Source organism: Antechinus flavipes, chromosome 2 (assembly GCF_016432865.1).
Source record: "Antechinus flavipes isolate AdamAnt ecotype Samford, QLD, Australia chromosome 2, AdamAnt_v2, whole genome shotgun sequence".
NCBI lineage: Eukaryota > Metazoa > Chordata > Mammalia > Dasyuromorphia > Dasyuridae > Antechinus > Antechinus flavipes.
In genome coordinates this window covers 39,736,230-39,753,942 of record NC_067399.1, presented here as the reverse complement: position 1 = coordinate 39,753,942, position 17,713 = coordinate 39,736,230, and the positions used below count along the sequence as shown (strand labels likewise).

General features: G+C 47.6%; 1 protein-coding gene across 2 annotated transcripts; it reads left to right on the top strand.

Annotated features, from left to right (window-relative positions):
* The first annotated feature begins 1,453 nt into the window (after window positions 1-1,453).
* POLM (DNA polymerase mu) lies at window positions 1,454-17,661 on the top strand. Of its 2 annotated transcripts, XR_007950224.1 has the most exons (12): window positions 1,454-2,455; window positions 3,245-3,425; window positions 4,566-4,664; window positions 6,535-6,705; window positions 7,234-7,305; window positions 9,766-9,886; window positions 11,793-11,925; window positions 12,173-12,275; window positions 13,076-13,324; window positions 14,773-14,856; window positions 16,174-16,463; window positions 17,119-17,661. XR_007950224.1 is itself a non-coding variant. In XM_051974531.1 (11 exons), the coding sequence occupies exons 1-11, from the start codon at window positions 2,124-2,126 to the stop codon at window positions 16,258-16,260; spliced, it is 1,632 nt and encodes a 543-aa protein (XP_051830491.1). In that variant the 5' UTR covers window positions 1,454-2,123; the 3' UTR covers window positions 16,261-16,742. The 2 variants fall into 2 exon arrangements, 1 of the variants encoding a protein (XP_051830491.1); XM_051974531.1 differs by lacking the exon at window positions 17,119-17,661 and having other exon boundaries at window positions 16,174-16,742.
* Window positions 17,662-17,713: the final 52 nt, after the last annotated feature.

The following is a 17,713-nucleotide window of genomic DNA, read 5'->3' as shown; positions in this document are numbered from 1 at the left end:
ATGATAATAGAGCCAGAAGAGAGTTCAAGGAGGTTGGCCAGTGATTGGTCTTATTTACAAACTTGTAGAATTTGTAGTCCTGTACTTGTGAGTATTTACATTAGTGGATATAAATAATATTAGTTGTCTCTATATAAACTTCATATAAAGAAGCACATATCTCTAGATTGGTTACGATAGCCAAGAGCTAAGAAGTGGTGGAGTAAAATTGCCCCCTGGTGGGGGGTGAGAAAGGTGCAGCTATTGATCCCTTCCCTTGCAAGTAGGACTTGAAGGGAGACATCCCTCATTTTACATGAGGGAATTAAGAGAGAATTTTAACCAATAGTGATAAGTGACTGAACCAGGAAACTAAGGGTCCAGACTTGCAGTCACAGTTGACTCAGGTTTGAAAGGGAACATCATTTGGTATAACTTCCTCAATTTCATAAGAAACTGAGGTGTATGTAAGTTAAAGAGCTTCCTAAAGCCTAAATGAGTGAGCTCGCAAGTGTTAAACTGCCTTCTTCAGGGCAAACTCTTTTACCTCTTGTATCTTCAGCACTTAAAACAGCATCTGGCACATAGCAGATACTTAATAAATGTTTATTGACTGACAAAATGGTAGTCAGAACTGCAATTTGCCTGAACTCTTGCAGTAGCTTCTCCACCTGCTCATCTCTCCCCCACCCACTTGAGGTCGGCCCCAAGCCTTCCTCCTCACAGCTAGCTAGCTAACTGATAGTCCTAAAAATATCATTTCTAATTTCTTCATCCTCTTGCAGAAGGAAGTCCAATATGGCTCCCTTTCGCCTCTGGGACAAAACATAAATTTTTCTGTTTGTCATGTAGAATGTCACATACAGAACAGGTGGGGCAGGCTGGGACAAGCTGGGACTTGGAGTTCATGGAAGAGAATAAACAGTTGGTGAGCAGACCAGAGGAGGCAGGTCTAGCTAAGCTGGCCCCCTCTCTGTTCCCCCATATAATATGCCCTTCTCTCTCTTCCTTTCCTTTTCTGGGGCTCTCTCCTGCCTGGAATGTACTATCTCATTACTGCTGCTTCAACAGACTTTACTTCCATGGTTCTTTCAAGGCTTCTTGAACAACACTCATTAAGCATTTACTATTTACATCAGGAATGCAAAGACAGAAATGAAACGGTCCCTTCCCTCAAAGACTGTAGGGAAACATGTACATAGAAAAAGGTGAAATAATTGGCTGGGGGGGGGGGGGAGGGAGGGAGTGAGCGAGGCACTAACAAGAAGATCAGCCGAATCTCCGTGTGGGGAGTGGCATTTGAGCTGAATTGGGAAGAAAGTCAGGGTCCTAAAAGACAAAGTGGGAACAATTAAGATTAAACTTTAAAATGTTGGGCATGCAGTTCCCACCTCACCCCCACTCCCTGATCACCTCTGGGTCTCCCACCTCGCCCCCACTCCCAGATCATCTCTGGGTTTCAGCTCAGAGGAAATAGTGCAGATTCGAATAATGGTTTTCACAGGATTCATTTTTCCCACTAATGGGATCTCACTGTGACTTAGGCAAAAGTGAAACAATCCTGGCTGTCAAGGAGCTTGCAAACTACCCTGTGTTTGGTTATGAGCGAAATGGATTCGGAGCCTGAGCCAGTGACTGGCTTCAACTACCTCATTTCTCAGATGAGGAAACTGAGGCACAGAGGCTATCCCAAAAGGTGGTTTTAGAGGGAGGGCACTAGCAGCTTGGGGGATAACAGGTGCAGCAGGAGCTGAGCCTTGAAGAAACTAAGGAATTGACAGAGGCACTTTGGAAATAACCTTAAAGCGAAGTAACAAGATTATTTGTTGCCTTCTATACCCTCCCCCACTCTGCCTTGAGTCCCACAATCCTCTCGGGACCGAGAAAGAGCCCCTGGGGGTGTGGGCTGAGATTAGGCTGAGATGCAATGGGAGCACGAGTTGGGGAATGAGGGGAAGCAGCCCCCCTCTAGGCTTCCGTAAGGAGCAACTTCGCTTCTCCTGTCCAAGCCTTTGCTCCGGGTGGTCTCCGGTTCCGCGCCCATCAGCCCCGCGGTGACGGGGCGGAGTCTAAACCAGTGGTACCGACATGGGGGTGGGGCCCAGGGCGTGGCCTCGAGACCCTCTCAGGCGCCTGCGTTCGCGATGGGGCGGAGCCTCCCAGGGCTTGATTTGCATAAGGACAGCTGGCCGGTCTTTTCCGGAACCGGCTTCTTGCCCTGCTCTCCCGACTGTCGCGCGGCCGCAAGTTGTTCTTCCTTCTGCCCCGCCCCCGGCATGGCCCTGGTGCCCCCCAAGAAAAGGCGGGGCGCAAGCCGGGGGGAGGAGGCCGGGGGCGCTGCAGCCCCCGCCCCAGCCCCGCTCCGCTTCCCAGGGCTCACTATCTACCTGGCGGAGCGGCACATGGGCCGGAGCCGCCGAGCTTTCCTCACGGGGCTGGCCCGGGCCAAGGGTTTCCGCGTGGACCAGGTTTACAGGTGCTGGACTGGGGGCCCGGGGTGGGGAGGGATGCAGAAGGAGAAGACAAGGAGGGGCGCTGTAAGGATGCCCTGCTGTGCTCCCTCTGCCCTGCTGTGCTCCCTCTGCCCTGCTGTGCTCCCTCTGCCCTGCCTCCCGCCTCCCCCTTGCCCTGCCTCCTCTCTCTCTGCCCTGCCTCCTGCCTCCCCCTTGCCTTATCTCCTAACTTTGTGCCCTCCCTCCTGTCCCTCTGCCCTGCCTCCTATCTCTCTGCCCTGCCTCCCGCCTCCCCCTTGCCCTGCCTCCTGTCCCTCTGCCCTCCCTCCTGCCTCCCCCCATGCCCTGCCTCCTGTCCCTCTGCCCAGCCTCTTTTGCTCTCCACCCTGCCTGAATCACTAACTCAAGTACCTCTGATTGACCCCATCCCTTGAGTGTGGAAAAATACCCCCAGAAGTCTTTGATCTGCTCTGCTTGGCTGCCCCTGGGCTGGGCTTCCTGCTGAGGGACTTATTTTGAGTGAGGTTTTCCTGTAGATTAAATAACCCAGAAAAAAACTCATGAAGGAGGATGTGAGGAGAAGGGGGCCCAAACTGAGGCCAGGGTATCAAGGCAAGGCATCTCCCTCGGGTTCAGTGAGTTACAGGTGGGTCCTGTTTAAGCAGCCTCTGAACCACCAGAGAGAGAGGGTTGTGGGAACTAGAAAGGGGGCAGCTATTGAAAGTTCTATTTCTGGGGAGAGGAGGAGGATCCTGGCCTGGGAAGGTGTTGCCTTCTGACTGTCTTGTCTGTCTTGTTCTATGTGAATCTAGCCCAGAAGTGACCCACGTGGTGATGGAGGGGAGCTCAGCAACAGAAGCATCTGGCTGGCTGGATCGCATGTTGGGGGCCTCTGAGAGCCTTCCAAGGCCCCTGCTGTTGGATATCAGCTGGTTCACTGAGAGCATGGGTCAGGGGAAACCTGTGCCAGTGGAAGGCCGACACTGCCTTGGGGTGAGCTAGGCCCTGGGGGACTGTGGGAGATGCTGTGGGGGAAGCCCCTCAGAGAAGGAACATGTGGGACTCGGAGCTTTGCCTTGGGCTGGCTCTGTCTCCAGAGTGCTCAGTGTTAATAGAATCCCAAGGAACTGGCCTCAGTCTTAGAATTTAAGAATGACTACAGCTCAAAGACACAAGACAGTCGCTGCCCTCAAGGAGCTCCCATTCTAATGGAAGGAATAACTATAACTATTTTACAACTATGTAAAAATAAGACACATTCAGGATAAATAGGAAGTAATCAACAGAGGGAAGGCACTAGAATTAAGATTCAATTATCAAGCCTAGAGAGGTCCAACATCTTCCCTGAAACCAATCGTAGTAGTTATCTACAATTCTGTAATTTGTCCAGTCCGTCAAGAGTATATTAAATGTCTGCTAGGTACTGGGCACTGTGCTGGACAGACGCAAAAAGACCAAAAATAAACAATCTTTGTAACAGATATGCCTGATCAAGCCAAGCATTCCCACATTTGACTATGTCCAAAATGACAGTCTCATTCTGCACCTGAGACTCTCATCCCAGGGGGAGGGGGGGTGATCAGAGCTCATCATGGATCCTCTGGAATCACTACTAGAAATCAGTGAAGAGAGTTCATGTTGTTTGACATTATTTGTCTTTAACATGTTATCCCATAAATTGTTCTCCTGGTTCTGCTCACTTCTCCATGTGTCAGTTCACAGAAGTCTCCCCAGCTTTCCTTGAAACTCTCTCCATTAATATTGTTCTAACACCATCACGTTCGTGTGCCCTAATTTGTCCAGTGTTCATTCCCCGATGGATGGATGCCTCCCTCAGTTTCCCGTTCTTTGCCACTGTAAAAGGGGCTGCTGTGAATGATTTTGTACACGAGGCCTTTTCTTTAATGCCTTTGGGAAGCAGATCTGGCCTTGGTGTGGCTGGCTCAAAGGAATAGGTACAAAAGAGTAACTTTGGGGACACGGTTCTCACGGCATCTGGGGGCAGATACATCTTGGTGCCCCAGGATCCAAAGATGACATTTTTGATTTTGTTTTCAGGATTCTCCTAGATGACAAACTTTGAGCAGGAGGTGGTGGTTCTTAGCTCAGTCCCCCTTCCCTGTCTCTTCACAGGTCCCATTACCCACAAGGAGCCAGGCAGATCCGGGCTGTCTGCCAGCCTACGCTTGTCAGCGACACTCGCCCCTCAACCACCACAATCTGTGCTTTACGGTAAAGACTCGGGCCAGAGACCAGGCTCATAGTAACAATATATCCCTTCAATCTGTCCTTGGTGCTGCTGCCAGACCAAACTCCCTCATGTGAACCAAGTAAATAGAGCAGCAAGACGATTGGTCCTAGAATTAGAAAGTTGTGAATTCAAATCCTGCTTCAGACACTTATTAGCTATGTGATCCCATTAGGCAAAGGAAAGAGAAGGAAATATGCATTTATATATCACCTACTATATACTAGGCTCAGCAATCTGCTAGTTTTTTTAAAAAATGACTTGTCCAGGGTCACACAATTTGTCATTTAGCTTCTCTGTTCTTCAGTTTCCACATGGATATAATGAGGGAGGTAGACTTGACTTCCAAGATCTCTTCCATCTATGATAATTTCCCCTAATTCTCTACAATCTGGTATCTCCCTACCTTTCTGCTGCTGGGTTCAGCCTGCTGCTTCAGTAGGTAACAGCACCTACCTTTCTGTTCCAACAGCTTTAATCTCTCATTATTCCCTTCACTGCCCCAGCAAAATTCTGAAAGACAACCTTGACTATCCTACTTCCATGCCTTTGTCCATGCTGTTTCCACTGTCTAAAGTGCCATCCCTACACCCCCATTTTTGCTTGTTTGGTAATATAACCTTTAGAGCCCAACTCAAATACTGTCTTCTATGAAAATTTCCTGATTTCTCTACCCTCCTGAACCCTTCCCCCTGTGACTTCACTTAGCACTTTCTAATATAACTTTGTGATTGTGCAAACAAATTTTCTGATCTGTTGTCACTTGTTCCTCCTAGACTCAACCTCAGGAAGGCAGGGGTTTATTCTATTTAGGTTTTATCATTCCCCTAGTGTTTTACACACTGTTGGCATTAAGCCATATTTGTGGAGTTTGAGTTTACCCCACGCCTCTTTGGTGGTTGGCTACTTGGAGGAATAATCAATAGTCAATAAATGTTAAGTACCTACTGTGTGCCCAGCACTCTGTTAAACACTGAGGATACAAAGGAAGGCAAAAGGCAATCCCTGTCCTCAAAGAGATCAAAATTAGGAGGTTTTATGAAGAGGGAGTTTCTCTGGGGTGTGGAAGTGTAGGTAGAGTTGGTGAAATGAGCACCTTTAAACATCGGCATCCTGGAGCAAAGAGCAGTCATCCGATCTTTAGTTGCAGCTCTTAAGGGGAGGCAACATGGCAGTGTTCAACAGATTTGGGTTCAAACTATCTGTTCATTGGGCAAGCCACTTCCCTTGTCTTCTCTGAGTTTCCCCTTTGTAAAACTGGGTGGCTGTGTACAATGGCAGTAATATTTCTTGCCTTCTTGATGGGTGAAGGAAAGATGGGAAGAGGGTAAAAATTTGGGACTGAAAATTAAATAGAAAATAAAATTGGATGTGTGGGGAGGTACTAAATGACCATAGAGGTCTCTCTAAATTTAGGACCCCATGATTTCCAACAGCCACGTAGTAAAACTCCAAATTCTAAAAAGAATTCTTATTATAGATAAAAATGGTCAGTCTCCTAGCCTTTGATAAATGTCCAGTCTGGAATCAGGAAGACCCGAGTTCAAATGTGGTCTCAGACACTTTCTAGCTGTGTGACTCTGGACAAGTCACTTAATCCTGTCTGCCTCAGTTTTCTCATTTGTAAAATGAGCCAGAGAAGGAAACGGCAAACTACTCCAATATAGTAGCCAAGAAAATCCCAAATGGAGTCATGGAAAATCATGCAACTGAAATGACTGAATTTAAAAAAAAAAAAAAAAAGATCAGAAATGTACTAGCTCCCCAAGCAACCTGTCCATATGTTGGCTAGCCCCTGTTATTTGGATGTGAGGTCAGAGCTGGCCCTCTTTGACGTAGGCGTTCTCCTTCCAGGAGGCCCTGGACACGCTAGCAGAAGCTGCAGGCTTTGAGGGCAGCGAGGGCCGTTTCCTGTCCTTCCGCCGGGCTGCCTCGGTGCTCAGGGCCCTGCCCGGCCCCATCACCAGCATGAGCCAGCTGCGAGGGCTTCCCCATTTTGGAGACCATTCTTCCAGGATTGTCCAGGTAACCTTTGCTCCTTCCCCCCCACCTTTGGGCTACAATAACCCTTCTTACCCGCCTTCCCTTTTTCATTTCCCAGATCCTTGCCCAGCAGCTTTGGACTGTGGGACCCCAAGGCTGTGGAAGTAGAAATAAGAGATGTGGGCTCCAGGGAAGCATCAGCCAAGATGGCACCTGAGCCCAGGCCCATGTTTTAAAGATGGAGAGAGGAGGAAAGGAGCTCCCATTTGCTGGGTTCCCTTAGTTTGCATTTCGAGCACTCTCAGGACCCTGAGAAGTAGAAGGCTATTACAGAGTCCTAGCTCTGGTGTCAGGAAGGCCAGATCTCTAATCCTGCCTCACACACTTAATAGTTGTATAACCCAGGCAAGTGACTTCTAGTCTGCCTCGGTTTCCTTATCTGTAAAATGAAGGGACTAGACTCACTTTCCTCTCAAGCCCTTTTTAGATCTAGAATCCCATGATTTTTCATGCAACTTTTCTGTCCCCAAGCTCAGCCTCTCACTGACTGGCCCCTTTTCATTTTAACAGGAACTGTTGGAATATGGAGTTTCTAGTGAAGTTGAAAGAGTAAAACAATCAGAGAGATATCAGACCATGAAGGTGAGTGGAGGGAGGGGAGAGAACTCATGTCTTTGTTCCCTTTACCATCTTCTGAAGGTGGGACAACCAATAAACATTTATTAACCACCTACTGCATACCAGTCAGGTACTGCGCTAAGCTCTGGGGAATACAGAGACGGACAAAAGTTAAGTTTGTCTATATAAATGACACCTAGAATTCAATATAAGATTGCAGTCTTGTTGGGACCGTGGCAGAATATAGGGAAACCCTCACCTTCCCCTTTCTGTCACTAAGCCTCTCTTAGATGAGGGAAATATTCCTTTCTTGGCTGTTAATTCTGATTGAGCCAGCACTTCTTTAGAATGTAATCTCCTTGGCACTTAACAAATACCTGTGGAAATTAGATTGTTGGCCATTAAAACCCCAGAATTTTTTTAAACAAACTACTTCCTTTCCACCACCCCTTGCAGTTTGTAATTGGGAGCAGATTCTTTTTAACCAGCTAGATGGCGGTGGATAGAGTACTGGACTTAAGGCAAGAAAATCCAAGTTCAAATCCAGCCTCAGATACTTCTAGCTATGAAACAACACTGCGGAAAGCCATTTAAACTCTTTGGGTCTCAGTTTCCTCAACCGTATAGTGAGAAAAATAATGCACCTATCTCTCAGAGTTGTTTTGAAGATTAAATGAGATAATATTTGTAAAATATTGTATAAGTGCTGGCTGTTGTTATTAACTCAAATATAGGATTTTACTTTTATTTTAACTAAATTTCTTATTAAATATAGCCCATCATTCAAGTCTGTCAGGATATTTCTGGCATCCAACAGGTTAATTATGCTCTCTACTTTTGTTTCATCTGCAAATCTGATACGCTTTTATCCACATTTTTATGTAAATAAGAATCTCTAAAAAACACAGGCAAGGACAGAACTCGGGTATTCTCTTCTACATACTCCCTGTGTAGACAGAGTAAGCTCTGAATAGGTGCCATCAACTTGTTTCTTAAGCAGATGACTCAACCTTTTTCCTTCTCCAGCAATTCCCTGGGACAGATCTGCTAAGTTACCAGTAAGGAAGGGAGCTCCCTTCATGGATTCTCCTTGTCTGTTCGTGTGTGTGTGTGTGTGTGTGTGTGTGTGTGTGTGTGTGTGTGTGAAGCAATTAGAGTTAAGTGACTTGCTCAGGATCACATAGTGTCAAATGTCTAAGCAATTTGAATTCAGGTCCTCCTGCCTCCAGGGCTCTATCCACTGTGCCATCCAGCTCTCCCTCATCTGTTCTTATTACATGTTTGTGGGTGTCATGCATACCCCCCCACACAAATATCCCACAGTGTCCCAAAAGTCTTACTGCACTTTAAAACATTAAAATCCTAAAAATTCAAGGTGTCCCAAAAATCTTAGTGAACTTTTTACACTTTGATAGCTATTAATAATAATTATTAAAGCTTTCATAAGCTTAAATAATAGTATTTAGTAATATAGTAATTTAATAATAGTAGTAATCATTTGTTAAAGCTTTCCTAAGCATAAATAATAGTATTTAATAATATAATTTAATAATAGCAGTAATCATTTATTCAAGTTTTCAAAAGCTCAAATAATAGTATTTAGTAATATAATAATGATAGCAGTAATCATTTATTAAAGTTTTCAAAAGCTTAAATAATATTTAGTAATATAATAATTTCATAAAAGCAGTAATCATTTATTAAAGTTTTCAAAAGCTCAAATAATAGTATTTAGTAATATAATTTAATAATAACAGTAATCATTTATTAAACTTTTCAAAAGCTTAAATAATATTTAGTAATATAATAATTTCATAAAAGCAGTAATCATTTATTAAAGTTTTCAAAAGCTCAAATAATAATATTTAATAATATAATAATTTAATAAAAGCAGTAATCATTTATTAAAGTTTTCAAAAGCTCAAATAATAGCATTTAGTAATATAATAATTTAATAAAAGCAGTAATCATTTATTAAAGTTTTCAAAAGCTCAAATAATAGTATTTAGTAATATAATAATTTAATAAAAGCAGTAATCATTTATTAAAGTTTTCAAAAGCTTAAATAATATTTAGTAATATAATAATTTAATAAAAGCAGTAATCATTTATTAAAGTTTTCAAAAGCTCAAATAATAGCATTTAGTAATATAATAATTTAATAAAAGCAGTAATCATTTATTAAAGTTTTCAAAAGCTTAAATAATATTTAGTAATATAATAATTTAATAAAAGCAGTAATCATTTAATAGCTAGTAAAGTTTACAAGTTCATTAAGATGTGGGGATACCCTGTGTATGTATCTGCATGTATATACATATATACATGTACACATAAACATGTATGTTTGTGTAAAGTGTATGTGTACATGCATGAATGTGTATATTAATATGTGTGTGTAGCTACACAAACATACATACCTAATATGACTGTAACAAGTCTTTTCTAAGATCTGCTTTGTCCCATGTGAATTCCTTCCACCAGCTCTTTACCCAGATCTTCGGAGTTGGGGTAAAGACTGCCGACAAGTGGTATCGTGATGGGCTCCGGAGCCTGGCCGATCTCCAAGGACAGACCAGAAAACTGAGCCGGCAGCAGGAAGCAGGTGAGGATCAGGGGGCTATAAATGTTGCCAAGAGTCTTGAAGACCATCTAATCCTCCCCCCGCCTCATTTTACAGAGGTAGGAACTGGAGTCCAGACAAGTTAAACATGTCAGGGACTCGCAGCTGGGTAATGATAGTTGGGATTCAAGCTCCATTGCCTAGAGGCAGCTGGGTAGTACAATGAGCCTGGAGTTCATTTTCAGTCAAAGCCACTTAGTGACTCTGGGCTTTGGGGGTTAACCTTTGCCTCAGTTTCCTCTTCTGTAAAATGGGGATACCGACAGCCCCTATCTCCCAAGGTGTGAGGATTAAATGAAATAGCAGTTGTAAAGTACTGAATACAGTTCGTGGCACGTCTTAGGGAGATGGGGAACTGCAGTTTCTCTCAGACGGACAGATCCTGGGGACTTCACCTGAAGGGTGAAATGTCTCCAGATTTTAACTGATAAGGTCATTCAATCAATTATTACAAGCCTGGGCTAAGCCCTGGAGCTATATAGATATTTACATAGATAGATATAGATATGTATATGTATATTTTAATAATTGCCTTTTATTTTCAAAATATATGCAAAGTTAGTCTTCAACATTCACCCCTGCAAAAGTCTTTTCTCCAAATTTTCGTTCTCCCTTTCTCCCATTTCCTTCCCTAGACAGCAAGCACTCCCATATATGTTAAACATGCAAGCACCGGAGATATTAAACTGAAAGCTAAGCTGCCCCCGCCTTCAGGGTGGCAGCCCAAACTGTGCTGGATCCGGGGGTGAGAAAGGTGCAAGCCCAGGTGGCCTGAAGGATCCTGGCACCTTGGACAGGAATCAGGCTTTCTTCATCTGAAAAATGGGGAGGATACTCCCACATCTACCTCCCATAGGTACTGTGAGAATTAAGGGAGATGTTTGCGGGGCAAACCTTAAAGTACTATACAATTTGCTATTATCATGTCGTCATCATTGTTCAGTCCTGTCTGACTCTTCATGATTCCAATTGGGATTTTCTTGGCAAAGATACTGGAGGGGTCGGCCATTTCTTTCTGCAGCCCATTTTACAGATGAGGAAACTGAGACCTGTGCCACACAGATAGTAAGAGTCTGAGAGACGGGATTAGGATGCGGACCTTCCGGACGCCTGCCCACTGTGTCCAGGAAGCTTTGCTCCTTTCCCAGAAGGATCCTTGTACAGCAGGATGAGGGCAGAATCTGGGCTCTGGAGAAGGCACCTCTGGCTGTTGGGGGTGCCCCAGCTATGGCAATGATGGTGTGCCTTCTGTCTGGACCCTGGACCCAGGACCCACTCAGCCATGTGCCCTGTGACTTCTCCACCCTCCCTTCAGCTCCATCTTTTCCTGTTCTTCCTGTGAGGAGGACAGTTCTTTCCCTTTGCCATGGCTTGAGTGCCCGCTGCCGTCTCTCTCTGAGCTCCTGGGAGTGGAGAGTGGACAATGTATGGCAGGTACTTATTCCAAAGGCCTTCCCTTGTGGCTGAGCAAGGAGTGGGAGGCAGGGAGACCACCTTGTGGCCCCTCACCCTGCCCAGTTCAGTGGGTCCTGGCAGCTGGTTTCATGGCTGGTCACCAGGAAATGAGAAAAACAAATGGTGCTGAAAGGCAGCATTAATGATCATATAATATAACCTCCCCCCTTTCCCTCCATTGAAAGCCCATGACCCTTTAACCCATTTTATAGATAGGAAAATGGAGGTAGTTAATAATAATAATTCAATGTTAATAATTTGCCCAGAGCCACAAAGTGAGTCTGGGCTCAAAGCATAATCCTTGAGTAAAAACTGGAGGTCTAAGATCCCTGTGGAGGGGTTTCTCTAGCCTCTGAGACCTTTGCTAGGGTTGGAGAAAGGGCTGAGAATCCAATCCCAGGGTCCTTTCTGAGCCAGGCTCGGGCGTCCGCAGGGATCCGCCATTTTGAGGACCTGAACACCCCAGTCTGGCGCCACGAGGCAGAAGCCATCCAGCGGGTTGTGGAGAAGGCCGTACGGCAAGTGCTTCCTGGTGCTACCGTGACCCTGACCGGTGGCTTCCGAAGGTAAGAGGGGTCCCACTCCAAGCACCCTGCTCGGGCCTCTCAGGGGGTCCCAGACTTTCCCCAAGAACAGGAGCCCCGGCGTAAGCACCTCGGTGCCGGCTCCGCCTTGGCCAAAACTGGGGGAGCTGCTTCCTTCCGAAAGATGAGGAAGCTGGAACGGTGGGGTCCAGTGCTGGGAGGGTTTGGGAATTGGAAGGATGGGGGATGTGGAGGAAGAAGGGGAGGATCTCTCTGCCCTGCTCGTTAGGGGAAAGCTGCAAGGACATGATGTGGACTTCCTCATCACTCACCCCGTGGAGGGGCAGGAAGAAGGACTGCTCCCCAAGGTGATGGACCTCCTGGAGGGCCAGGTGAGGGGGCGGGGCACCTGATGACCAATGCTTTCTTTCTCCCTTCCGGTTCTCTTCCTATCCCATCCCCAGTGCAAGGAGAAGGCTCTCTCGGCCAAGCCACAGACTTCCAGATTAAGGAGGAAGGGCCCCTGAGAGCCCCATTCACACCCCCTCCCTTTGACCAGCTCGGGATTTCCTAGACTTTTCCTACAGAAAGTGAGCCTGGGGAAACCACGGCAAATAATTGGGAGATTGGCTCCTCCCTGTTCCCCATAACACAATCTCTCTCACCTGCCGAAGGGTCTCTCCTGGGGCCTGGCGCTGTGGAGTAGAGAGATGGAGATGGTTAACAAAGAGCAAAGGGTCAAAAACCATGGATTCAAACTCTCTGCCACAGACCGACTGATAACAGCAAGTGACTTGACCTCTTAGAATTTCCCCATCTGTGAAATGGGACTATTATCAGTCACTCAACGGGAACTGGTCAAGTACTCGCTATGTGCAGACACCAGCTTAGACCCTCTTGGGGTTTGTGGAGCAGGAAATAGAGTTATTACCAGTGCTCTCCCCGACTTGAGGGCTGCAGACACACATGGCGGCCCGCCGAGTGCCGAGGGACCCCGTAACCAGCCCTGCGGGCTCCCTCCTTCCCAGACCCGAGGGACCGTTGTCTGTGCCGTGTCCGTGGCTGGGTTATGCAGCACACAGAGCCCCGGGTGTCTCTCCTGTGGGACCTCGACTTCTCCCCGGCAGGAGGGGGCTAGCCTGGAGCTTCCTTCCATTCCTAGGGCCCTGACTCCCTTGCTCTCTCCTCCCAGGGCTTTGTTCTGTACCGACACACCCAAAGCAACCATTACCAAGACCTCAAGGACCCTGCCCAGAGCACTTCCCTCTTCGATGCCTACGAGAGGTGCTTCTCCATTCTCCGGTTCCCAAACCCGGCTGCAGCCTTCCGCCCGGAGGCTGGAGAGGAGCCCTGCAGGGACGGGAAGGCCGTGCGAGTGGACCTTGTGGTGGCCCCTGCCAGCCAGTTTGCCTTCGCCCTGCTTGGCTGGACTGGCTCCCAGGTAACAGTGAGGTGGCGTCCTGGAGTGGGGGGTATTGGCAAGGAGACACTAAAGGACGGCCTCAGTTTCCTCATCTGTAAAATGAGAAGTCTGGACAGCTGGCAGTCCCTCCTATTGTAATCTAGGATTCTGGGGCTGATGGTTATGACTCCCTGCCCCAATACTGACCAGTCACTAGTAGCCAGCTTTAATAATCCTCAGAATTCTTAGCCTCTGTAGACTGACATTGTTCTCATTTGTTTTCTCTTTCTCTGTCTCTTTGTCTCTCTGTCTCTCTCTTCCTGTCTCTTTTTCTCTTTCTCTTCCTCCCTTCTCTCTCTCTCTCTCTTTTTTCTGTCTCTGTGTCCCTCTTTTTCTTTCTCTTCCTCTTTTTTCTCTTCCTTTGTTTCTTTTCTTCTTTTTCTCTTTTTCTTTCTTTTCCTCCTCTCTTTTTTCTATCTCTTTCTCTTCCTTTCTGTGTCTTTTTCTTTCTTTCTCTTTTCTGTCTCTGTCTCTCTTTTTCTCTTTCTCTTCTTCCTTTCTCTCTCCCTCTCTCTTTCTCTCTTCTCCATTGCCCCCAGGAACCAAGACACAATCCTCTGGCATTAAAGATCCCTTCCATGTAACTGGGCCTTCTATAGCCTTTCCAGTTTCCTTATAGCAGCTCCCCACTACAAAATCAGAGGCAGCTCAGTGACTTGGCCTGGCATCAATATGACCTGAGTTCAGTTTCAGCCTCTAAAACTCATTAGCCATATGATCTTGGGCGGATCACTTAACCGCTGCCTCAGTTTCCCCTGTAGGTATAACATAGCACTTACCCTTCCACAGTTGTTTTGAGCTCAAATAATGTTTGTAAAATGCTTAGCTCAGTGGGGGGTATTGGCTCATAGGACATGATCTGTTGCTTAGTCACTTTAGTTGTGTCTGATCTCTGTGATCCTATTTGGGGTTTTCTTGGCAGAGTGACTTGCCATTTCCTTCTCCAGCTCATTTTACCGATGAGGAAACTGAGGCAGCAAACAGGGTTAAGTGACTTGCTAGGAAGTATCTGAGACTGGATTTAAATCATGCGTATTCCCTTAATTTTATTCTGTGATCCGGTGACTTCTGGTTGTTTCTCCAATAAGAAACTCCATCTCTTAGCCTGGCTCTCCCCCATACTGGGGCAGTCTCCCTCCTCTGCACTACCCACTGAGCTCCCCGGCTTCCCATAAGTCCCAACTGACATCCCATCTGTTGCTGGAACCCTTTTCCACTCCCCGTTTATGCTGGTGCCTTCTCTGTTGATGTCTACTTTCCCTGGCGTAGCTTGTTTAGACATTATTGGCACGTTGTCTCTCCCTTAGATTATAACCATCTTGAGGGCAGGAACCTTCCTGTGTTTTCCTCAGTGCTCAGCACCTGGTGGCCCACGAGGTGCTTAATAAATGTTTGTCAACTGACCGGCATCTCGCCCTGTCCCACAGCATTTTGAGAGGGAGCTTCGAAGGTTCAGCCGAGCAGAGAAGCAGCTGCTGCTGAATAGCCACGGGCTCTATGTCCCAGGAAAGGTAGGAGCTGACTGGGACTGATGGGAAGGCCCAAAACAACCCTTCTCTGCTTGTTCTCGCCCTCCCATCCCCCAGCCGATCACGGAATGACAGACACAAACCCCCGTCCCTGGATTTTGGGGCTTAGCTCTGAGAAGCCAGTTCTCCCCCCACCCCTTTACTTTTGTGGAGTCCATGCTCTCGCCGACCTAGAGAAACAAGAACTGTCAATGAGCCGGGTCTTGGTCATCCAGGACAGGATCTCAGCTGGGATGGGGGGAGGTGGTGGTTAGGAAGGACCTGGGATACTGGGAGCACGCAGACAAGGGTGGCTGGAATGGTGAAGGACACGTGGTCTGCCATGGGAGAAATCAACTGGAGGAAATGTGGATATTTAGCCTGGAGAACTTTGGGGGACTCTGAAAAGCAGCAACAAAATAGTCGTTAAATATTGTCTATATCTCTCTATCCTATCATCTACCCACCTTTCTCCCTATTAATCAGTCTCTACCCTCCCTCTATCCTAGTTACCTTCTCCCTATTTATCCATCTGTGTCTATCATCTGTCTGACCATCCATCTCCCTCCCTCTTCCTTAGCTATCTACCTCTCTCCCTATTTATCATCTGCCTCTATCAGCCAGCCAGCCAGCCATCTCCCTCCCTCTATCCTAGTTACCCACCGCTCTCCCTATTTATCCATCTGTCTCTATCATCTGTCTATCCCTCTCCCTCCCTCTACCCTATTTATCTCTCCCTATTTATCATCTGCCTCTATCATCTATCCAGCCATCCAGCCATTTCCCTCCCTCTATGCTGGCTGTCCACCTCTTTCTCTATCTGTATCACTAACCATTCCTCTCCCTTTTTTCTAGCTCTCCATCTATCTCCCTTTATCCATCTCTCTCTCCCTTCCTCTAACTATTCATCTGTCTCCTTCGCTCTATCCTCCGTCTCCCCCTATCTAGCCTCCCTATCTCTGTGCTATCATTTATTAACCCATTTCTGTCTCTCGGTTTTCTAGTAGTTGGAAAACCTTCCCATACAAGAAGAATTAGCAGTGTTGGCCCATGATTCAGACTCGGCAGGCAGGGGTAGAAGTCACAAAGGGACCAGCTGAGCCCCGATGCGCTAAGTGTGGGGCTCTCCAGCAGGGCGGCTGGGCTCCCCCTTCTCCCCTCCCACAGAGACCGAGACCCCTTAGGGAGGCTTCCTTTTGAAGGATGGCTTGGATAGCAACCTCTGGGCTTCCTCCCGCCTCTAAATTCGTTCACTCAAGGCCATCTCCTTCATCCCTGGGGACTTGGTTGGCTACCGTGCCCATTTTTGCCCTATTTCAGAAGGAGTCGTTCCCAGCGGCTTCAGAGGAGGACATTTTCAGGCACTTGGGCCTGGAGTACATCCCACCAGAACAGAGGAACGCCTGACTGCTCGGTTTCTAGTCCCACACGGGCCTCCATTTGTGGACAGCCAGAGAAGCATAAGGGTTTGGGGGGCAGGAGAGGCTCCCCCGTCACAGCTTGGTCTGGCGATCATTCCCCTGCGCCCCTCTGCAGGGGACCCTGAGAAGCCCGCCTGGAAGAAGCCTGGGCTTCCTGATCCTCCCATGCTGATTCTTGGGAAGGAGAAGGTACTTTCAAACCAGTCCAGAGCATCCAAGAATCCTCGGGTCTTTCAGAAGCACTCGTGCTGTGGCGCAGAATGAGTTCGCTGCCCCACGTTCTCACCAGCGGGGGCTTTGGGGACAATGCAACGCAGTCAGTAGGACCTGGAAGGTCTGGACCAAGGTGCCCTTCAGAAATTTGGGGCCATAACCCTTTGTCTTTTTTCAGTCCCAGGGGCTGGGCATTGGTGCTTCTATGTACATGAAAAACAATTCTAATTAAAGTGGTGTCTATTTTTGCAAGGAGCTTCCTTTGCTTAATTCTGGTGTGAGCGTCTCCACTTCTCCAGGGACCTCAGGATTTCAGGAAAATCCCTTGGGTGGTTGAAGGGATGATGGATGGGAATGGGGAGAGGCCCCCCACTCCAAGCAGTCCAGGGGCGAGGGGAAGTAGGTCTGCAGTAGGATGGTGTGAGGGTCAGAGGGGAGTCACCAAGAGGAAATGGACAGATCGTAGCACCTTAGTGGATAAGGGCAATGGGGTGGGGGGGAGAGGGACTTAGGAGGGTGGTCTTAGTCCCGAGAGTAATAAAATAGGTGGCGGGGAGGGGCGAGGTTAGGGGGAAAGAGAATGACTTCTGTCTTGGATATTCTGAGCTGAAGATGTTCTGTTGGCATGCAGGTTGGGACGTTGGCAAAGCGGCTGGAGGCGAGAGACGGGGACAGGATAACTAAATCTGAGAATCATCATTACTGAGATGGTCGTTAAGGTATCGCCGAGGGATTCAGGGAGCCGGTGGGCAGGAGTCGTGGTATAGAAGTGGTCCAGAGCTGGCATATGAGGGACAGAGGCTGCTGGGGCACTGGCACTGGCACTGGGGGGGGGGGGGGGGGGCGGCGACGCTGGAACGAGAAGGGGATGGAAGAGTCAAAATTCAGCTTCCCAGTGCTAACGCCTTCATATGGGATGATGAAACTTTTAGGCAAGGAAGGTGCCTGAGACCTCGGGGCGCTTAGCTGCAAACAGCTTTCTGCAAACAGAAGGGGCTTCTCCCTTCCACTAGCCCTCAACCCTGCCGCCCCCCCCCCCAATTAGGACAAGGCATTTTGTGTTGCTGTGGTAACAGGACTGTCATGTTTACCCTCCAGAACCCCCTCCCCAACCCAGCTGCCCCGGGGGGAGAGGAACCTCCTTCCAGACCGCCCCACAAGGCCCACACCACTTGCCATCAAGGGATATTTCAGTCCAGAGCGAGGGGCCCGAGACATCGAGATCA